The following is a 23,279-nucleotide window of genomic DNA, read 5'->3' as shown; positions in this document are numbered from 1 at the left end:
AACACATGAGATGTACAAAGTCTCTGTTGGTATAACACTGCACACCCAAGTGCAATAATTTTCTTTTTTATTTATTCTTTGAAAACTTCATACATGTACACAGTATGTCTTTCCTTTCCCCAGACAGAGTCTCACTGTATAGTCCTGCCTGGTCTGAATCTTCCAGAGATTTAACTGTCTCTACCTTTCAAGCGCTGGGACCAAAGATATGAGCCACCAGGTTCTATCTATCTATCTATCTATCTATCTATCTATCTATCTATCTATCTATCTATCTATCTATCTTCTGTCTGTCTATCTTTGTCTATGTATCTATCTATCTATCTATCCATCCATCTATACCTTTCCTTGCTTTCTTCCAAATTCATGATCTGTTTTTTTCTTTTTCTTTTCATTTATTTATTTGTTTATTTATTGTTATGTACATTGGTGTTCTTCCTGCTTGTATGTGTGTGTATGGGTGTCAGATCCTCTGGATCTGGAGTTACAGACAGTTGTGAGCTGCCATGTGGGTGCTAGAAATTGAACCTGGGACCTTTGGAAGAGCAGACAGTGCTCTCAACCACTGAGCCATCTCTTCAGCCTCCTATTTTGTCATTAACTGTTGTTACACATGTATATTCCTAAATACATAAATACAACCTGCTCAGTCTATATAATGTTACTTGCATGCATGTTCTCAGGGATGACCACTTATGATTGGATTAGAGTTGAGATGCTTTTCTGGAAGCACCGTATCTCTCAGCATTCTTAGATCCCTGTAGTTCTTTTTGTAGGATTAGGAACTTTCTCCATTCATTTTGACATATCTGTTGTTGTCCTTGTTCAAATCATGTTTAGGCAGTCATGTTGGTGCAGTTTTATGGGGATAGTTTCTGAAATCCCTGGGGACACAGTCTCACAGCAAACTCCCTGACCCTCTAGTTCTTATAATCATTAGGTCTACGATGATTCCTGAGCCTTGGGTGTGGGAGTTTGTATTATACATACATCCGTTGGGATTGGGCTCCACAGATGTGCAAACGGTGCCTTCTGATTGGCTGTGGTTTTCTATAATGGTCTCCATCTGCTACAAAGAGATGTTACCTTGATGAGGGCTAAGGATCACACTTACCTGTGGGTGTAAGGACTATTGATCAGGGTGTACTTAGGGATTATGCTGGTTTGGTAGAGTGGCAGTTGGAGGTTCTCGTCCAGGATCCACGACTTCACCGGCCGCAGGTAGTTGCCTAGGTTTCCAGTTAGGCAGAATATCCCTCTTGTCGAGCCAGTCTTAATCCGATTGGAGAGCTGTTGGTTGTCACCAAGGTACATACTCCACTACTGCACCCTTGAGATTATTGTGCCGTGCTGGTTGAGGTTCACAGGTGTCATAGCCTAGGACTGTTTCTTGCTTCTTTCTCTGGAATCTTGCACGGCGACTTCTGGTACAATGAAGCTAGTCCTTAGGGAGGAGACTTTCAGGTCAGTTCCAGCTCATGGGCCTCTGGATGGCCCTGTGTCTGAAGTGCATGGTGCCTTCAGCAATAGTGACTTAACTCAGTGTATCTTATCAAATCCATCCCTCACCTTGCCCTTCCAATTACCCACCTCCCCTTCCGAGGGAACCCTATATGTTTCTCTTTCAACTTCATGTCCCTTTAAAATAATGGTTCATCACCTACCAAGCCCAGTTCCTACAGCCTATATACCTACGGACATGGGCTCATTCACTGGGCTTGGGAGCTACCGGCAACCACACTCCTAAAGACAAGTGACTCTCCCTTTCCCAGCAACCATCAACTGTCAATAGCAACTCAGATAGGGGTGGGGCCTCAGAAGTAGAAGCTTTAAGTCCTCTGAATCTGAGGGGCAACCGTGATGAGTGGGAGTCGGCTCTGAGGGGAGAGAAGACTGGTGTTGCAAGAGAAGTACCGAAGGGAGTTCACAAGGCAGTACCTGGTCTGTGCAGAGTCCGGCGGGCCTAAGGTTAGCAAGGGATGGGGCCAGTATGATCAGGGCCTGTAAAGAATCCAGCAGTTTGAAGAGTAGTAAAGAAGAAAAGACAAGTGTTCATTGCAGAGTTCTCAACCTCTTTGGCAAGCCTCTGTCTCCAAAAATACTTACATTATGACTCACAACAATAGCAAAATTACAGTTATAAAGTAGCAAAAAAAAAAAAAAAAAAAAAAGAGTTTGTGTTTGGGGGTGACCACAAAGGGCTGCAGCTTTCGAAAGGTTGAGAACCACTGGTGTACTGGATGATGGCTGAGGTTCTAGGGTAGAGCTACCTTTTGTTAATGAGCAAGGAACTGAGGTTAGGTGGCTTCAGTTCAAGGAATGAGCAGGTGGTTGATGACTGAATTTCAGAAGCAATGAGGGGTGGTAGGGAAGAACCCATGAGCTATCTTTGGGATCTTGGATTATAGCTTTAACCTCCCTCACCCTTCTTTCTCTTTTCCAGACTGAGGAAAAGCACGCTGTCTAAGAAATACTAAGCATTAGATGGCACCATGGGTAAGCATGCTTACTAAAGTATCTGGTGTAAGCAGTAGGCGCTTAATCAATGTTAGATCTCTCTTTTCTTCCCTGAAAATCAAATACCTCTGGAGGTATGAGGGGTGGGCACATCATTACAGATGACAGAGGGGGGCTGAAGACTCATTGTGACTCTAATGGAACCATGGAATGGGACTGATATAGAGACGAGAGCATAGGGGAGGGGACAGGAGCCAAGGCACACCCCCCCCCCCCGCAGTGTCACAGAGCAGCCTGGGGCCATCCTGAGGAAGGTTTTAGGAAACATTTCCTGAAGAATTCTATCCTCCGTGAGGGTGATGAACAGAAGGGCAGGATCATCATCCTTGGACACTTAGGATCTTTCAGCTGGCAGAGGGCTTTGATCGACAAACTTCTGGACCAATACGAAAAGCCTCTCAGATTTTAGTTCTAGAGCAAAGGTTCATAAACATCCACGATGGGGAGAAAAATTTCAGACCTCTTGAAAGAAGGAACTTGGGGAGGAGCCCCTGGAACCAGTGGCTAAGAAAACAAAGCAAAACCACAAAACCCCCCAAAACAGTAAATGAAAACAATAACAAAATGCACATATAATCAAGAGCATCCCTGGAAAACACTTAAATCCTACTTCAACCCAGAAGGCAACAATCAGCCAGAGAGGAGAGAGCAGGGCGGGGGGACTTCTGAACATCTCTCGTTTACAGCACTGTTGTTCACCATAGCCGCAGGCCAGTATAGTCCAAGTGTGTATTGGTAGAGGAGAGGATAAGCAAATGTGGACTGTACATTACGATGGATTATTTCGCCTCAGCAAAGAAATACATGCTGGCAAGGCTGCGTTGTGTTAAGTGGAATCAGCAAGACAGAAAGGAACAAATCCTCTGGTCAAATTTGCAGAAGCAGGAAAGACTCCCAGGAGCTCAGTGTGGGAAATGGGGAGTTGTTTAATGGGCATAGTTTCAGCACTGCAAGATGAGAAAATTCTTGAGACTGCTTGCTCAGTGTAAATGTACTTCACACTATTGAACCGTGTCGTTGAGATGGTGGTACTTTTTGTGTAATGTTTATTTCCCACAGTGGAAAAAAGTCAACAATGAACTTTCTGTTGTTCATCCTTGTACATTCATAAAATTCCAGCTACAGGTAAATCTACTCTTTTATCCCTGCTCTCCTGTCCCTTCCTATTCAAACAAGGCCTTTGTCCCTATGGTCCCCTCAAAGGCTTTATTAATATTGTTGTTATTGTTATGATTGGTATTGCTTTTGGCTTGCCATTCATTTTAATTCACATGCAGATGAAGAGCTGCTGTATCTCTCCTTCATTTCTTAATAAGCATGTTTTATTGTTGAGCTAATGAACCTGCTGGACACAGAAAAAGCTTAATATGCACTGGTGAACTCCCTCAGGGCAATCTTAACACTTCTGCTTTCAAGGTATCAACACAGGAAAAGACTAGTCTACCGAGGCTCTAGGAAGTTTTGGGATGGGTTTGAACAAAACCGTGTTTGTGGTCTTTACAAAGAAGGGGTTTCTGGTCCAGGCAGCAGCAGTGGGTCGGGAAGAGCGAGTGGGGGGTGGGGCAGAGCACACTGCTTAGTGCTGGAGAGCCACAGCCTCCAGCTGTCAGGATTCTGGGTTCACAAACAGCATCATCCTGACGCAAAAATGATTCTGCCTTGCCTCTAAGACCAGGCAGCAAATGTTTAGGTCCGTCCATGGTCTCTAGAGTTGGAAGAGAAATGGAATTTCACATAGAGTATGTGTGCATGTATGTGCGTGTGCATGTGTGTGTGTGTATGCCCATGTGTCTCTGTGTGTATGTGTGTGTGTGTGCCCATGTGCCTGTGTGTATGGGGGGGACACATGTGTGTCTGTGTGTGTGCTCATGTGCCTCTGTTTCTATGTGTGTCTCTGTGTATGTGTGTGCTCTAGGCCCACCCAGCATGCCTTGCCCTCAGGAAACTGTCAATAAATGGTTGTTGAATTTAGTGTCCTTCTTCCCAATCACTGAGATTTAATCCATTCCCAATTCAGAATATCTATTAATTTTGCAGCACTACTAAGCCTTTAGAAAAAAATCCATTTGTGGATGCGTTTAAAGACTTCCCAGTAAACATCACTACACAGATTAAAAGAAAGCTGTTAAAAGGAAGCATGTTCATTCAACACACCGGTAGCCATTGGTAAAATGTAATTTAATTTAATGATTTAAATTTACATTGTTAATGTACAAGAGCATTTCTTTCAAACCACAGGTTAACACACACTGAAAAGCAATGCTGTTGGAGGAGCTGGGCTTGGGAAACTCTGCCATTTGAAACAAAAGCAAGGCACTCTCCGAGAACAGTGCGTGGGTTCCTGATTTCACACTGAGAGAGCCCTCCCTCGAGGGGCGGGCCACCTTCTTTAATGCTTGTCCTCTTCAGGGCTAGTGTGCCAGCCACTGTGTGTGCTCTTGTGTGCCAACACTAAAAACTGAACAGCTAGGTGACTTGAGAGGCTCTCATAGTTGTGACAACTATGGAAGACGGAAGAACACTGGCTGTAGAGGCTTTCCTTTTAGCACTAGTGTCTGGCCCTGTAACTAAAACAGCTCCGTCATCTCTTCAAACCAGCAGATATGATGCCCAGACAGTCCTTTCCTTTCAGTCTGGTGATGTGAAGACAAAAAAAGGAACAGCATCTCCCTAGAGCACTGTGCTGCTGTTCTGCTTTGCTTTTCAGACAGGACAAAAAAAAAAAAAAAAACAAAAAAAAACGAGGATTAACTTTTGAATACTCAAAGTGCACAAGAAGGTTATGTACGCTCAGTACTTCTAATTTATTCAAATTCAATTTGAATTTGGTCTGAAGCGATCTCATGTGAAATGTTAGCTTTCCTGATATTTAATAATGTTTATTATGTTTGCATATAAGCTCAACAAATTAATGCCAAAGTACTACTTTATTCAAGGCTGTCTGCAGGTAAAATGTTAATATGAGTGACTATGTGTAAAAGCCTATTTTACTATAGATGCAGTGAGAGTGAGTTGTAGGGGAAGGCTAAAGAAAGGTGAATTGAGTCCTAGTCTAACTGCAGCTGTTTGCCCTGCAACAGGCCCCAGTTTTTCACTGTGAACTTCAGGAGATCTGATCAGATGATGAGCCGGGCCCCCCTTCCAAGTCTGAGGCTCAAAATCTTAACATTCCAGGCCCTGTCATCTTGATAGAAAGTAATATCATAAAATCTCACACAAACAAAACACATTATCAAATATCCAAATGATTTGCACAAAAAAAAAAAAAGGAAAGGAAAGGATATGATTTGCTATCTGGGTTATACTTTGCAGCAATTAGGCAATTCATTTGGCATTTGTTTGATTGTATAATTTAATGACAATATAAACAGTATAGTTTTGTTATTTTTTTTAAAAGACTAAAGCAAAAAATGATTTAAAGCTAACAAAAGCTACTGTGACATCAGTTTGACATTCAAAGTTTGAGTCTTAGCAAAACGGCCAAAGGTATCTTGACTTGATACAGAGTATATAATATAAAGATTTTTAGACCTAAAAATCTTCAAACATTATTTGAATTTAGCAAAACATAAACAAAAATTTCATATCAAAGTGCTAAACAGTGCTGCCTTAAAGGTCACTGCAAATGAAGGATAAAATAACGGCGCGCAGAAATGACGTTTATTGTACAAATGGTTAATAAAAAGACACATTATAAATATATATGTAACCTGCTATGTTTATATATATATATGCTTATTTAATTTCTAATTGGTGTATTCAAGTCACCACAAACACCCCATTTGATTATTCTGTAACTCAGCCTCCAGGAGCTGGTGGTCTTGCAATAAATACAGGCAAAGCTATTACAATATAACGTGCATACAAATGTTCATACAAATAAGGACACTAGGCAACAAATTATTTCATAATAATATGGCATCAACAGTAGAAACATATAAAAGGGGCACAAACACGGAATGTTGAACCGCAACCCACGAATCTTTTCTAGTACTCACATTAATACTATGGTTTTTTTTTTTTTAAAGATGATTTGCTTGCTTTCCAAAATTGTCTCTAACCAATAACTAAAAAATTAAATTATGTATGTATATATATATATATATATAAATCCTTATCATCTCTGGTGCTTACCCTGTATGACCCAGTTCCTATTTATTTGCACGTTCTCCACGTGGGGAAGCCAACAGTTGATTGGTTCCCCCGACACTGCTTGGACTTCTGAACGGGTGACTCAGGAAGTTGCTACAACTGAAGCAGGTTTAGAGAGCTCTGTCCAGGTTGATAAAACACAGAGAACGCAGTTGTATGCAATCCGTTTTATAAGCTGATCCCCCTTCAGGACAGCTGGATGGTCACAGGGGCTGAGCTCCATCGCGAATGGCCTGAAAGTCTCAGAAGGGCCATACTTCCAAAGGGTTCTACTGGGCAGGTGGATCAAGCCTTTGCTAGGAAAATGAGCGTGTCATTTGCTAACATGACTGCCTCCTTCTTATTTTCACATGAAATAAGAGAGAGTTCACAAACAAGACTTAGTAAGACAGCACTTTAAAAAAATTGCACTTGTACATGGAAGCAAACAGCCATCATTATTTTGCTAAGTCTGATTTATAGATAATCTTCCATCTTTTGCCATTTTTTTTTTAAAAAGAAGAATATATAAACGAAAAGGAAATTTTCTGCCTTGTTTGCACAATGTATGTACCCTCAACACAGGAAGTATATCCTAAAGGGATCAGTCTTAAGACACGGCCTACCCTGGTGAACAGCCCTTGGCTGCTCTTATTTTTAAGTAGAAAGCAACCATAATCGTATTCCCCAGAAAGTGTTGTTTTGTTTTGTTTTGTGTGTGTGTTTTTTTTAAACAGTTGTATTATCCTTTCCTCCTCCCTGCTGGGATAGCATCATCCAAAAGTGCCTTGTCAGCAATTTCTTAGAAAAGCTTCATGAACTATTTCACCCCACCCCACCCACCGAAGCCTAAATATAAAACACAACCCCAACACGTTACTCTGCAAGGTTTCTGGCTTTAGGCTGGAAAGAAAGGTGCCAGGAAAAAAAAAAGTCCTTGCTTTCTATGGGAGCTTCTTTTCCCCTGAAGGAAGGACAGAGTGGCAGGTGCTCAGAGCCATCCCTCTGCTCGCCGAGTGCTCAGGTACCAGCAGAGCAAGTGGCTCCCTGCTCTCACGCTCGCCCTGCTCAGAAAGGCAGGGTGTCATGGAAGAGCTTGTCGATGACTGAGGGTGGGGACACCAAGTCCTCCAGCTTCAGGTAGAAGATGCGCTGGAGGCCCTGGGTGCAAATCTTCCTCAGTTCCACCAGTGCTCTCAGGACCTTGGGCTCGGCGGGCTCCAGAGCCTGTCCCTTCCTCTGGTGGTCCTTTAAGCTGCTTGTGATCTTGTTGCATAGCTCCTCCACTCTCTTTGGTTCTTTTAACCCATGTCGCTCTGTAGAAGGACAGAGAAAGGTAAGCTCTGCGGACAGGTTTCAAAAATGCGCTAACAGCCTTAATCAAGGTCTCCTGTTCTGCCAGATAGGTTAGGCGTTTTTACAGTCAGAATGCCCTTTGTGGATTCGGGTGATAGCTCAGCTAGTAACTGATTTCTGATTCCCCAGAACCCACCAGGTGGAAATGAAATTTCCAGCACTGGGGAGGTAGAAATGGGAAGATCCCTTTGGGCTTGCTGGCCAGCCAGTTTTGTCAATTTGGGTTGGCACAGTTAAGTAAATTAATGTTTCAGTTCCAAAGCAGGGAGGGGGCCACTGACATGAGCCCCTCCACGCCTGCTCTTAAGCTCTTTCCTGTGCTTCCATGCTGGCTGGAATTGGAGAAAGCCAGCTCTCCTTTCCTTTGTTTCTCTCTCCCCTCAGAACACCCATTGGCCTATGCCTCGCACTCCCCTCAACACACCGTTCCTTCTAAGGCACAAAAAGAAAAGTCACAGCAGAGAGAGGGAGGCCCTGGAAGACACAAAGCAGTCATTTTCCAGGACACAGAGAGTACCCCTTCATTCCACAACACCGTAAGGAAGAGGAGTCCAGGTTAACCATTATAGTCTTTGTGGTAAAGCTGGTCATGTTCTCAGGTGCACAGCTGCAGAAGGCTGGTGTTTGAAGCCCATCTTCCACGAAGAGTTTGTCCTCTGGCTGGAAAGCTTGGCAGGGTCTCACTAACATGACACAGGAGCCTGATGTCCCATACAAGTGACTTTGCTCTCACAGCCAGTGGAGAGTAGACCCTCCTTTCTAAGGGGAGGGGAGGATCTCCTTTGTCCTATTTACTTCTACTGGTACATTTGTATCTAAAATCTGTGTTTATTCATATGCGTGTGTGTTTGCATGCACTGACCTTGGTGTTTTCCTCAAGCCTGTCCTTATATACAGTTTTGCTTTTTGAGGGGCAGAAGGTATTCTTCTAACAGCGATCAAGCATGAGTTCCTCATTTCTCCTAGATTTAGTTGTTTTAGTCATAGGTCTTGTTAGAAAAGTTATTTCCCTGAAGCAAAGGTTAAAAGAAATAACTACCAGACATTTTTTTTTTCTTTCTTGTCCCAAATAAAAGAGGTCTGCATACCAGGAAACCCGCATTGTCATGGAGTGGCTAGTGTGTGTGACTTGGGTAAGTGCTTTTCTCACTAGGACCTTCTTAAGGGAGGAGGCCGGATTTAAGGGCTCCGAAGACCCCTTCCAGAGCAGATGGGTTAAGATGTAGTTAAGTACAGCACAGAAATAAACCCCAGTGTCTCAGTGCCTTGTGACTGGCAGGTTTCTGGTCTAGTGAAGCATTCTATAGAGAAAGAAGCCCTGAGTTTGGAATTACAACCAGTTCTGGCTCTGCTCTTTACCTTGGAATCCAATCTCTTCAAGACTTAATGGCTTCCTAGGAAAATGGGAATTACAGGGTGGAAGAAACACAGGTTTTTGTCCTGTTCTTGCTCATCTTAAACATTGCACAGTGAACTGACAGAAAAGCGTGGTCCTTATATAAATGTCCTTCAACTAAGATGATATTACAGATGCCAACACCAGGACTGGCAGCATCCGAGACAATGTCTGACATTCAGTTTGTGAAGGCAGCTGCAAGACCAAACAGAAGACAGAGCGCCAGCATCCAGAGCTTTGCAGTGCTTGACTTTGCCCTAGGAAACTATTGCTGGTTAGGCAGGTGCAAACCTCTCTGCTCGGTTTATCAGAGCCCCTGCGCTTCAAGAAAAAACACTGAGCATGAACCTTGAGGGATCCTGATTGCCAGTAGTAAGCTGTCGAAAGTTTTATTTGTTTTCCCCAAAGCATAGGACCAGGTGGCAAGCTTGGCAGCAAGTTCCAAGAGGTATAAAATGTTCATAGCCTCTGACCAAGCTACCCCATTCCTGGGAATTTATCCAAAGAAGAAAGTCAACTGAAAATAAAGACAACAACCCTGTATGTATGGAAATATCTGGTGGAGCATTTATCTATTAACCACCCTGCACCTGAGAACCCAAGCAAGGAAACTCTGCGGAGAGGAGCAGAGTTGAAGAGAAGGGAAACCAGTATGGAAATAGTGGCAAGTTTATACCGTGGAAGACCCTGAAGCTGTCAGAGACAAGTATGAAGGTTATTAAACAATATGGAAAAACACAGATAACATTAAACGAAGAAGAGAATATTAAATAGTACCCAGGCTATGATCTCATTCGTGCAAAAATAACAATAAAATCTGGGGCTGGTGAGATGGCTGAGCAGGTGAGGGGTTTTGCTGCCAACGCTGTTGACCTGAGTTTAGTCCCTGAGCTCCACATGGTAGAAGGAGAGACAGGACTCCCCTGAGCTGTCTTCTTGACCTCTACACATGCACTGTGGAATGTACACACATAAACGCATACACACAAAATAAGTGTAATTTTTCTTCACATAAAGGATGAAAATAAACAAAATGTAAAAATATTTATGAGATAATTGGATGGCTCTTTTACTCTTCTTTTAAAATTTCTAGGTTAGTGCTATTTGGAGAATATTGTTAAAATAGAACAAGGTAGGAGATGGTCCTTCGCAAAGCCCTGTCATATACATGATACCACCAGGCACAAACTTGCTGGTATTTAATTCGATTAGCATTGAGATCCATTAAATCTGATTTACAAGCTAAGGAGAGGAGGTGTCTCTCACAATCAAACTCCAGCCCATCAGCTGAGGCTTTCCCATCCTTACAGGGCCTCCTGTCTCACGGACCATCCAAGATTCCACTCTGGTTATCAGGATGAAGAAACTGAGCGATTTGTGTGTGGGGGTGGGGTAGGGAGATGCAGGGGGTGGCGATTGATTGTGGGACCTTAGAGCCAGACTTTCTCATGGCCAAACTCACAGAAAGGAGCGTGGAGTTTTCCCTGCTCTCCAGCCAGTCGTGGCTGCTGAATAACTATGGCAACCATTATTTATTCAGTGAATTGAAGTGGGGATCGATACCTCCTGCCAACTGGATCAGCCAGGCCTGGAATTCCTTGAGGAATTCATAGACACTCCTGTTAGGAGCCAAAGGCACCTCGCCCCTCCTTTGTTGTTGTAAACACTCTCAGGATCTGCGGCTTCTTTGTCTTTCCATAGGAGCTACGATAAAATTCAGTCTTTTCGTATATTCCTAACAGCAGCCAGCAAGGTTTTCAGGTCACCAGGGGGTCACCAAGTGTCTGGGACCTTTCCAGAAATTTAAGATTCCTTAAGATTCTAACCACTGACTCCCCCTTTTCCCCACTGCAGAGTGTCAAACAGCTACAGACTGGAAATGTGGAGTTCATAACACGGAAGGAGAGAGGGAGTCAGACACGTGGGCTTTCTCATCTCCTGGAGGAGTTTACGGGGAAGGTGGTTAAGGTTTCTCTAGGCGGGAGGGGTGTAACTCAGTGGCAGCGCTCACCTAGCACGTGAGATGTGCTGGGCTGAGTCCTCAGCAACAACCACCTAAAAATCCTCCGTCCCCGCCCCAACGATTTAGCCGAACAAGCTTTTCACATTAGAGTTATACAATATTCATCCTGCCTTTCAGTATCTTAAGTCAAACATTATGTTTCTGAGACGTCAAAACAGTACTAGATATACATGGCAAAGACTGTGTATGTGCACTGGAAGGGATTTGACCCACTTTGTTTAAGGTCCCACCTAAGAGCATCTCTGCTACAAGGCACTACAAAACCAAAGCTAGCCTCCAGCTCCAACGGCAAGCCAGACCTTTTAACCTGATGATAAAGCTCATTGAATAATCCTTAGATTATGCTCTTTTGCTTACAGTAGCTCAGAATGGGGCAGGACAATCGTCACCTTTAATTAATATGTAAGAAGACTCAAAGAGTTAAGTGACTTGCCTCCGGCTGAAATTAGCAAGTGGCCAGTTTCTTTCAAACCGAATCTGAGAGCTTCTCTCGCAGCCAGCTGGCTACCCGCCTTTGACTGCTTCCAATTGTTAGAAAGTTTCTCCCCATCCCGAGATGAACTTTAGCAACCTCCTGCTCTCTGTGGCCTTAGTTAACTAGTAGTTAATTACTTCTCCAGTAGATGCTTATTAAGTACCTTTCCTGTGACAGGTACCACAGACAGTGGGGTCAGAGCGGTGAAGGAAACAGCATATCCTAACGTGTGGGGCAGTTCTCATCTAGGGACACATTTGGGTTCCTGTTGGCCTGTTAGCTTTCCATGTCACAGATGGCTCTGCTGAGCATGAAGAGGATGGGGGGGGGTGTTGAAGGGAAAGAGGAGGAGGCAGGAGGAGAGGAAGGGGCAGGGGTGGGGGCGTGGAGAGAGAAGGACAGGAGAGGGAGCTGCTGGGACTGCCCGACTGCGGTAATGAGACACTCAAGGGTTCTTCCCCCTTCAGCTAGTTAAGATACACTCATCGCACGTCCAGTCAAAGAAGCTTCCTTCTTGGCTCCTTGTCTGGGTCAGATTCTCTCATAGTACAGGATCCTCTCCCTTAGCAGGACAAGCAAGTTTGAAATCTGATACTCATGTGACAACTGCCTGCCTCTTCCCTTAGATTTAAGCTCCCTGGAGAAACGCCCTCCATTTGCTCAGGGTGGCCCCATCTCCTGCAGCAATCCTAACACCTAACACACCTCCAATAGATGAATCTATGCGATGGAAGACCAAAGCCAGTTAAGAAATGACTAAATGAACACTAAATGTGAAAGCTGCTCAGATTAAAACAATGAGCTGGAGCTGTGAAGACGCTCACAGAAGTAGAGAACCTTATAAACTCACTTTCCAGGCAGAGGCTCCCTTCTTTGTACTTCGCAGCTCTGTCAGCTTTTAACTGGGTGACTTGGGATCCACTTCCACACTTATGAAAGAGGGCTAATAAGGGCAGTTGCCTTCCTTCTTGCTGTGAAATTAAATGGTCTTTACATGCAGCGTCCTTGGAATAATACCAGGCATGCAGTCAGTACTTAATATATTCTTGCAAACACTCTTTTAAAAAAAATTATTTTAAAACTCAATTCATCACTTTCCATGTTATCTTCTAATGACACAGAAATCTTCCTTCCCCAAAACTCATAATAATCTCTGGGGATGGATTCCTTCGGAGGGTGGGGTGGGGTTGGCCCAGTCACTTTAGTAGCTCTCCGTGTGGCGTTCCTAGCATCTGTGTTCTTCTCAAAGTTACAACTTCCTCTGGACAAGATCTCTCATACCTGCTGTCTACATTGTTGTAATTGCTTTTGACTGTCTTTCTTGCTGTGATTCATCCTAGGTACTTCCAAATGTATTCAGCAACATTAAAACTACACATGTAAAATTCTTGGCACAGTGCCAGGTACTGTCTGAAAAATATTAGCTATTATTAATGTCAAAGAATCCCAATTACCAACAGGTTCCCTTGTTCCTCAAAAAAGAAAGAAAGAAAAAAAAAAGGCTCAAATCCCAGCAGCATCAACATAACCTAGGAGCTTGTGAGAAATGCAGGCCTGCACAACCAGCACGTGAAACTTATCACGATGTCCAATGCTTTGTACGCCAGGTGGAAAGGCGCAGCCCTAGCCAGTCCTCGCACCTTAGAGCTGCTCTCTACCTTGGTAGAAATGGTAGGCAGCATCTCTACCCTGGGTCTCTGCAAGCCTCATTTCCCAAGGCATCTTGTTTTAATTTCCCTTAATGCCGCCTATGAGAACTCTCCCAAGGGAGCTTATTCCAATTTCAAACAGTTTTATGTCAGTTTCTCATATTGAGCTAACTTTTGCTATTTTACAGTTCCCACTTCTGCCTCTTGGCCTATAAGAGAAGCACCAGGCGGCTCTCTTCCTCAGAGCAGAGAGCAGCAGCTGGAGAAAGGGATGGATAGTATTCAGCAGTAGACCATCCCCCCCACCCCCACCAGCTTTATGAGCAGCTCTCTGGGCTTTGGCCAACTTAGAGATAATTTCACAGTCCCAGCCAAGAAGGAAGAAAAGAAGTGGGGCTGTTACTGAAACAGCAAACATCAAATGGGACTTCCTGCTCTGGGCCTCACCTCTTTCTCTAGGGAGTCCTGCTGCTGGCCCTTGCTGAGTCACATGGCATTTACTGACTAGTGGGCAGTCCAAGAACCCACACTGGCCAGTAAGCCACAAGTCGGGTCAAGGTGCACAAGTACTTTTCTGTCTGTGAGTAGGTGTTGCTCTCTAAAACCACCGACTCTCTAAGGGACAAGGGTCTCTGCACCTGGTATGGGCCAGATGCTCCATAGAAAACAACCAAATTAAACTCAATTGAAATTGGGCATCTCTCAGGAAATCAGATTATTTTCTAATAACAATGCTAGGCTAAAAATAATTCAGATTTTCCTACTTTGAGAGGCTTGCTGATATTCACAGCCCATTTGTTCGACTAGTATTGGTCATGCATGGGACACTAAGGTAAATTTAAAGGTTATCAAGATTCTCCTTTCACTTAGACTTTTTTTGGGGAGCCCCCAAGTATATCCCAAATGCTGAGAATGAGCCTTAGTAGGAAATTTGTGTGTTCATATGTGCTTGTATGTATGTGAGTACATGCATACAGATGTATGCGGAGGCTCTCTGTGTCACTCTCAAACTTTGTTTTTGACGCAAGGCCTCTCAATGAATTCCGAGCTCACTGATTCCTGTAAGCTTGCTGCCAATGAGCTCCAGGGGGACCTTCCTCTCTCTGTATCTACCACCACCCTTATTTCTGAGGTTACAGATTGCACCTCACCCTCAAGCTCATCTTTTACATAAGTGCTGGGGATTGAGCTTGGGTCCTCTTGCTTGCTCTCAGGCCATTTATCTATCTTCCCAGGTTCAGTAAATATTACCGAGTTGACTTGAACTGAATGACGAAACACATGCTACCCATAGAAAAATGTTCACAGTCAGTACGAGAAAGCATGCCGGCACTGCTGCATATTCAAAGGTGAGGAAAAATGTGCCGAGATATTAACATCACTGCTCTTCTTGTATGAAGCCCATAAAAAGGCACAGACAAAAGAAATCCTGATTGTGCCATATAGATGCAATTGTATGAAAGCTAAAGACATTCATAGATTCTGAGGAGTTAGTTCTTGCTGGAAGACAACATTCAGGACAATAACAGTGAAGGTTTGGACGATTCTTTTGCTCTGTAGGGTTATACACTAGTTTATTCTTTATAAGAAACCTACAAATACATGTTATTGTCTACTATGATCTCACCATGCCCCCATTCGTGCTGAAATCTACCCTTGAATGTGACAATGTTGGGGGGGAGGTGCCTCCAGACACCACGTGCAAGATAGGAATCTCCATTGTTTATAAGTTACGCACACTGTGGTGTTTTGTTATAGCATCTTAAATGGTCTAAGGCTTTACCTCTGTGAGAAGCGAAAACACTGGTTTTCAGAAAAGATAAGGAAGGATTGCCCAGAATCATCCAGCTATGATATGGCCAGATAAAGACTCAAACTCAGATCTCAACTCTCCAAATCCTGAAAGAGCTCCCCTTTCTTTCCAAACTATATTATTTTGCCAAATTTCACCCATACTTGCCCTTGCCACATATCTGATGCCAGGTATTCAGAGTGAGCAGATGAGCTCTGGAAAGGCAGGTGGAAGGAGCAGCCAAGTGTTGATCTTAGCACCGGATCTGCCTCTCTTCCTCCTCCGTCTTAGAGGTCATGTTCCAATAAGACCAGGAAAAATAGATAGGAGAGAAAGGACTCATTGTTTTACCTGACAGAAGACTTGAATCTTGGAAAGAATGCCTTGGGGAATTTTCAAAAAACTCCATTTGAGCACCAAAATTTCGCCTACCATCCGGCTCCAAAGGACCTTTTTGATCGCATTTCCCTATCAGTCACTAGATGGAAAATACATGCTTATACTCCAAGGTTAGTTCATAGCATGAAGCCACAAGGCAAGTATCTCAATGAATCAGTTGTTTCTCTGAAAACCCTTTACATTTTCACAGAGCTCAGGGAATGTGCTCAAGCTGCTGCCTCCAGAGGCAGTGAAACTGTTTCCCAGAGTGCACTGCTGCCTTGGCTTCCACGCTTTCTCCAGAAGAGGCAGGCATTCAGAGTCATAGTCTGGCCTCTTTGAAATGTTCACCTTTCTGCCTCAGGTCATGTATATGATTTAATACACGAAAAAAGTACTTTGACCATCCATGATTTCCCCACAACTGTTGGGGGCGTTTCACAGCCATGCTCTGGATCTCTGGTTTTCCTGATTTGGGATGACCTTTATATCTAATGACCTTCACATGCTTTGTGAAGTTATTCATGACAAGTATGTCCAGTGTTCTTAATTCCCCCAAACGCAGCAATTACCCAGACTTCATCTGCACTTAATTTGTCTCTTAGAAAGCTAAACACTACCGGGCATAGTAGCAGATGCCTTTAAACCCAGGCAGAGAGGCAGAGAGGCAGAGAGGCAGAGGGATTTCTGTGAGTTTGAGGTCAGCTGGTCTACAGAGTCAGTTCCAGGACAGCTAGGGCTACACTGTCTCAAAAAAAACCGAAAACCAAACCAGAAGAATCTAAACACTAACCACCATGCATAGAGCTCCTTATATCGTATCTTGGTAGACTACACGCTTCCTGTTAGCAGGGTGCATGCCCAGCTCGTCTTCACACTCCCACATATTGGCAGCCTGGCACAGAGGCCCCGATACCTGGACATTTGAAAAATGTTAATTCTACACTAACTTTCTTTTTGAATGACCGCAAACCGATATCAACACACTGCACCCCATCTGCGGCAAAGAAGCAAAGCCTTCCCATTGCTCCAGGGGTGTGGCTTTGGCAAGAGGCAATGGTTAGGGCAGATGAACGGGGGATGCAAAAACCACAACTGTGGGAAACTCCCTGCTACTGTAGGAAGGGAGAGTTATTAGAAAGAAACTATTTCCTGTCCCATCTCACCACCCAGTATTTCACGAGGGGTTTAGAGAGAAGGGGAGGAAGAAGAAAATTTAATTAGTGGGAGGCATTCATGTTTGGGTAAACCACCACTGCTCTCCAATTTCTGAAGACGTCTTCTGGAAGTAAGAATGGCCAATGCTCTAAGATCTCTTCTCCCTTCCGTAAGTTCCTCTCTGGTTTCTGAATAGACCGCTTTTGGGATGAAGTTTCTCATTCCTAAGCCTCATCGGATGCTCCACAACCACTTTTTCTTATTATGAGGCATCCGAGATGTCAAGGCTCTTGGGAATGCCCACTCAAATGAGAGTGGGTATGCACAGCAATGGCTTCCTAGGCACTTTCCTTTCTGTACCGTCCGATGCTTTCATGCATCCCAGATCCTTCCCAGCCACCAAATTCCAAGAGTTCTGGGCTATTACAGGGCTAATCCTGCTTGCATAATATCTGCAGCACCTCTGACAGCTTGCTCCAGTAACGCTGGCAGGAATGAAGGCAGGGACTTGTGCTGCCCTGTGTGAAAGACCTACAGACAAATCACTCAGCCAATTGCCAGTGTAGCAAAACTGCTTTGTTTTTGAGTCTCTCAAGTATCTAAGAAAATAGTCGCCAAACATACTATACTTTGTTTTGTTTTGTTTTGTTTGAGACAGGCTGGTCTGGAACTCGCCGTGTAGGACAAGCTAGCCTTGAACTCACCATCCTCTTGCCTTGGGCTCCTGAGTGTTAGAATTATAGGTGTGAATCATTATGTCCAGATCATACTGCTTTCTTTACAAAGACACTAACTTTTCTTCATGACACTGAGTTTCATTTTGCACTGCCCAAGGTTTACAATGAGAAGGGCATGTATGAACCCATGAGGACAAGAGGAAAATAGCAAGCTGTAACAGAGCAGGGACTGCAGCTCACAAGGAGGGCCTGGCCACAAGGCCCAGCTCTCATTTCATTTTACTGACATGAAGGAGCCTCTGTCAACGCCACTGCAAAGAGAAACACAAGTAGAACGATGTCTGCCACGAAGCCAGTTTAGCGACATCATCAACTTAGTTTTTTTTGTTTTTGTTTTTATAACCTACACTGCCACCCCATGGAATGGATGTTATTATTCCCATTTTGTGGATGAGGAAACAGAAGTGCAGAGAAGAGAAATGTGTTACTCACTAGCCCTTGCTAATGAAATGCCAGACTCCAGATTAATAAGGGAGTTGCTTTTCCTGCCATGCCAAACTGCCTCTAGCAATCTCTACCTGAGCGGGCAGTGGGCTGGTCAGCTCTGATCACTGCACTGGGGGGATGCAGAGGATAGCACCACCTTCCTCCAGTTCCTGCTCTGGACTCTGTGTGGACGCATTAGGTACACTGGTACCCGGTACGCTGGTGTCCATTACTTTCCACAGAGTAAAACAAAAGAACTGGGCCTCCAGGCTAGGCCCTCCTGCAGCCCCTACACTATACTTGCTACTTTCCTCCTCTCCTCCCTGACCCACTTTGTGCTCAGATCCATTGCTGTAGATCATTCTAGAATGCAAGTCTGGTCATCTTTTTCTGTGCAGAACTTCCTGTAGCTCTCCACTGATCTCACCTGCCTCATTGGGTTGAAACTTAGGTCAGTCATATTTTCAGAAATAGCTTCAGGAAATTTTTATCGTTGCTTATAATCATTATTCCCTTCACAGTAGCCTGGAGACCTTTGCTCCCCCATCTGAGGTCTCTTGACACTCTGGGACCCTCACACATCTCCACACTACGCTCAACTGTCTGTGTCCTATGGATTAATTTACACATTCTGTCTCCTCCAGGCATCCAAGTCATCGTCTTTGAAAACCCAGTGACACATGAGACAGCACCTACACCAGTAGGCATTCATTCAACTTCTGTCTCCGTACTGATATGGCAATGAACTAGATTTAGTTGCAGAAAGCTAAAGAAGGCTCAAAAAAATCCGTCTTTCTATACTTTCCAGTTTGGGATGTGTAACTGTCCCAGAAACACTGACTGTGTCTGGAAAGGACCCGGGAGCTGGAGGACAAACTGACCTTGGGGCTAGTCTCGTTGGAGTCTTGGGAGTGAAATGCTCGGGTCTGACACCAGTTTTTTAGGTTGTTCTGTTATGACATCCAAAAGCCCTGTCGGTGGGATTCATACCTTCTGAGGTTGTCTTTGCTTTTGTTTCATAGTCTCGGAAGACTATGGCAGCCTAGTAAGAACTGAGCTTCTTAACCTGACCCAAAGGCCAGGAGGAGGGAGTCAGCTACATGACCAGCTGGCCTCTAGGGGCACACAGTTGTCTCACAGAAGATGACCTGAAGCAGATGCGGGTAAACAGTGTTTAGGCCGAGGGTTCCCGCTGTTCCTAATTCAGTGATCTCCCGAAATCTCATGCTGTGATGACCCCCTCAATTTTAAAATGAAAATTAGTTTTATTGATACTTCAGAGCTGTAATTTTTGCTACTGTCATGGCTGTAATGTAAATATCTAATGAGAAGACTGTGTCCTACAGGCTGAGAACCACTGGCTTCGGCAAAGCAAGGCTGCATTGGAAAGGAGAGGCCAGCTTTGCCGAGGACATGGTTGGTCTCACCTATCTGGGAAGTATTTTCTCTAGCCAAGAACACATCCAGCCTGAACTTGACCCTCAGCCAATCAGCCTAGTTGGGCTTGGGTCTGACCCAAGGGAGGGAGGACGAGCTTCAGATTCAGTTAACCCTTCTGGAGCCTGTACCTCCCCAGGCCCTCATATCGCTGATGAAGATGTAACCTAATAAGAAACTTTAAGGGTGAGAGGTGAAGGGGAGCCAAGAGCAGGACCTCTAGGTATGGGGTGATAGGACACGTACCAAGAGAGTAATATATGTACCAAGTAACATAATATAGAAACTGAACATTTTGTGGTGTCTGTGTGTGTGTGTGTGTGTGTGTGTGTGTGTGTGTGTGTGTGTGTGGTGTGTTTAGGCCACAGGATATTCAGAAGCCACCTGGACACAGGCAAGAGAAAAGGGGAATGCGGGCTCTGCCTTCCGGAAGCGGGCACTCACCTGTGATCATGCTCAGTGCTGACAGGCAGGCTAAGGCTTGGATATCAAGGTTCAGGCTCTGCAAATTTAAAGAAAAGTCTTTAATGGAGTCGAGCCACTCCCCAAATCCACGAAGGCACTGAAGTCGATGCAGGACAAGTCCATTGCAGAACACAAACTTATCTTCAGCAGTGTTTGACCTGGGAGAGAGCAGAGGAAGGAGAGACACGTTAGGCGGGTATTCTCAGTCTGGCTAACATGCTATATAGTACACAGGTGCCAGCATCGCTGCACGGCAACCCTGGAAACTGTGTCCAGTACTGCCATGAACAAAGGTGTGCTCCTGGGAACAGCCTGTGCCACCTGTGCTAATGTCCTTAAGAAACGCAGGCCAACATGCCTGCTCTCCCAGTGCTAGAATAGGCTGCTAGCTTGTCTGGGGTGGAATGTGACGAGGCAAGCCCTCAGAGAATCTCTAGGGCAGTGGTTCTCAATCTGTGGGTCACGACCTCTGGTGTGGGTGTCAAACGATCCTTTCACAGGGGTCGCCTAAGACCATCTGCATTTCAGAGATTTTATATTATGATTCGCAACAGCAGCAAAATTATAGTTTATAGAAAATAATTTATAGTTGGGAGGGTCACCACAACATGAGGAACTGTATTAAGGGGTCTCAGCACTAGGAAGGCTGAGGACCCCTGGTCTAGGGGAAGCCCAACACATCACATCCGCTGTGGACAATGTCCTCTAGCTGATTCATACCTGTCACTATGTTGAAACCAGAGCTGCTGTGATTACTCACAGGAGTCCCTCACAATATCAGGCCTGCTAGGTTCCCTCACAGGTATGAGAAGAGGGTCATGAGATCCTCCCCTGACACTGTAGCCACCAACTCCCTCCTGCCCTCAGAACTGCCCCACCCAGTTACGTGCAGTCAAGAGAGGTGCTGAGGTGAAGGAGGCAGAAAACTGCTGGGCACCCATCTACACAACTGTGGGGAGGCTATTTATTATCCATGCTAGGTGTGACTTTTTTTGGTGACATATCTTGTTGGGGAGGGAACCCATATTCCTGGAAGCAAACCCTCATATAGGCTCCTGGTCGTTAACCCAGGAAACACACTAGTTCGCTACCCTGAACTGGGATAAGATAATTTCTCTGGCCTATTGTTGGTCCCCTGTTTAGGGTGAATAAACCTTTGTCAGGAGATCTCCTCAAGTAAAGCCGTGCAATAGCCTGTCTCTGCAGTAAACAGATTTCCCTTTGGGCTTGTGGTCAAGGTTGTTCCCTTATTTTCTTCAATGCCAAAAGTTGATAAGGCCCTAGGCTAGACGCTGTAATTTCATTATGCAAACTCAAAGCAACAAGTTTCTCCAAGTGCCAATCACAGAGTTAAAGGTGGCAGAACATATTACCTCCTTGAACTTAAATAAGGGGGCCATAGAGGGCTGTTTCTAAATTTGCCAATTTGTCCATGACCATCCCCTTTCTCAGAAAAGGAGCCCTGGGACCTCCTTCGGACATGATGGCTTAGCAGTGTAACCTTCGGCACTCCTTTCATCTCTCTAGACTTCCTTTCTCTTATCTATGAAACATGAATTTAATCATGATTTCCCAAGGTTGTAGAGGGAATGGAATAAAATGAAGGTTTTTGAAAGCCATGCACAGTTCGCACACAGGAGGATGCAGAGGGGGCGAAGGGTAGCCAATTCTCAATTTTGTAGTTTCCTTACTTTCATATTGGCTTCTCCTTAACTTTAAAATGCCTCGATCCACATATCTCTCCAGGTCGACTGCATCCACAAGCTGGTGTCTTCCTAACTGTGCTTCCTAACTGTGCTTCCTAACAGCTCTGTTCATCCCTTCACCCAGCGGGTATTTCCTGAGCACCAAGGCTGACAAGCTCCTGGAGACAGGCACTGCAGAGAGCTTGGTGAAGTGTGGTATCCACCTGCATGGAGCTTATCCTCTGCTTACTCCTTCGCTACATGCCTGAGATGACAGGCACATTGCTACCAGCTCTCGTGTGCTCTGGATTGGCCTTGAGTTAATCTGACACTCTAGCCACAACCACTGTCATGTCTCCCTCGGATCCCTCCACACTGCAGAGGGGGCAGATGGACAGAATGCTTCTACCTCACAGTGGGAACATGGACTTCCAACCACTGGTTTCAGAATCAAGAGAGTATGAGTTAAAAATGCAGATTCCAGTCTTACACTATAGCCTACCTACCAGGTCAAAAGGCAGTGGAGCTACATTTTATGCAGGAGTTTTTGGTGTCACAATATGAGACAGGACTTGATGGAGAGAAGAGAGGGAAGGGAAGGATGGTTTTTCTTATAACACCTGGTGAAATTCGGGTAATATCTTTGAAATACATAGTTGAAATAAAGCACGGAAGATTGAATTAAATGTGCCCTGGGTGAATAAAAAAAACATATACATGTGTTTTTATTATGTATATTATACATATTATATTAAAGGACATGTGTAAAGAGGAGCATAGGTATGGAGTTCCAGCTATTTGAAATATCACTTCTGGTTGGGCATGGCAGTGCACTCCTGGGTCCCAAAACTGTGGAGGTTGGAGCAGGGACGATTCCAAGGTCAGCTGCGAGTCTAAGGCCAGGCTAAGCTACCAAGTAAGACCTATTTATCTACAAGCAAGGATAGATGATAGCTAGATGGCTAGATAGCTAGATACATACATACATAGACAGACAGACAGACAGATAAAATCCACTTTTCCTCATGTTTTCTGCTGCTGAACGCTAAAGGCTAGACCAATCTTTTGACTAGGGAGCTCAACTGTGGAGTCAGAGACCCATCAGGAATGTCGCAACAGTCACTTGCGAAATAGAAATTTATAAGGCAAACCCAGCATTTCCACAAACACCTTCCGTACCACGAGGACAGTCCCACAGGACTCGAGGGACCACTGAATCCATCCTCTTTGTTTTGCATAGATAAAAGCTAGACTTCCAGTGAGGCAATGCTGTATCTACTCCTGTTAGACCTCAGACCAGAACCTGGGTCCTAGCTGCCACTCCTGTGCTTTCTGTTCCCCACCGCTCAGTGTGTTAATGTTTGAACGAATTTCACCTTTGCTTCTTGAACAAACTTTTCACTGTTGTACACGAGAAGGCTGAGAGAAGATGAAACAGTAGGACATACCTGATGGAAAGTCTAAGAACAAACAGCTCCAAAAAGGCTGATTCTATAAGTAACGTCTGATCTTCTCTGGGGAGATCAGTGAATCCCGGGATCTTCTCGGCCCAGCTTCTGGACACGTCGATGGAGGCGGTCAGAAGGTTGTAGAACTGCTGCACGTGCTCGGCGTCGGTGCCTGCCGTGGCCTGGTCGCTGGGACAGTACTGGAA

At 44.6% G+C, this 23,279-nt stretch overlaps 1 protein-coding gene across 4 annotated transcripts in view; it reads right to left on the bottom strand.

Moving 5' to 3' along the window:
- Nucleotides 1-4,684: 4,684 nt before the first annotated feature.
- Nr4a3 (nuclear receptor subfamily 4 group A member 3) overlaps nucleotides 4,685-23,279 on the bottom strand; it is a 40,767-nt gene continuing 22,172 nt past the window's right edge. For 3 of the 4 annotated variants that reach the window (XM_021652846.2, XM_060379883.1, XM_060379884.1), the window contains exons 6-8: nucleotides 23,074-23,273; nucleotides 19,920-20,098; nucleotides 4,685-7,964 (exon numbers count right to left, since the gene is read on the bottom strand). In XM_021652846.2, coding sequence (XP_021508521.1) covers nucleotides 7,717-7,964; nucleotides 19,920-20,098; nucleotides 23,074-23,273 — 627 coding nt within the window. In that variant the 3' untranslated portion in view covers nucleotides 4,685-7,716. The remainder of the gene's footprint in view (nucleotides 7,965-19,919; nucleotides 20,099-23,073; nucleotides 23,274-23,279) is intronic. The other variant, XR_002476992.2, reaches the window with a different exon arrangement.

Source organism: Meriones unguiculatus, chromosome 3 (assembly GCF_030254825.1).
Source record: "Meriones unguiculatus strain TT.TT164.6M chromosome 3, Bangor_MerUng_6.1, whole genome shotgun sequence".
Taxonomy (NCBI): domain Eukaryota; kingdom Metazoa; phylum Chordata; class Mammalia; order Rodentia; family Muridae; genus Meriones; species Meriones unguiculatus.
The sequence above is the reverse complement of the archived record's forward strand: the minus strand, read 5'-3'. Positions and strand labels throughout refer to the sequence as shown.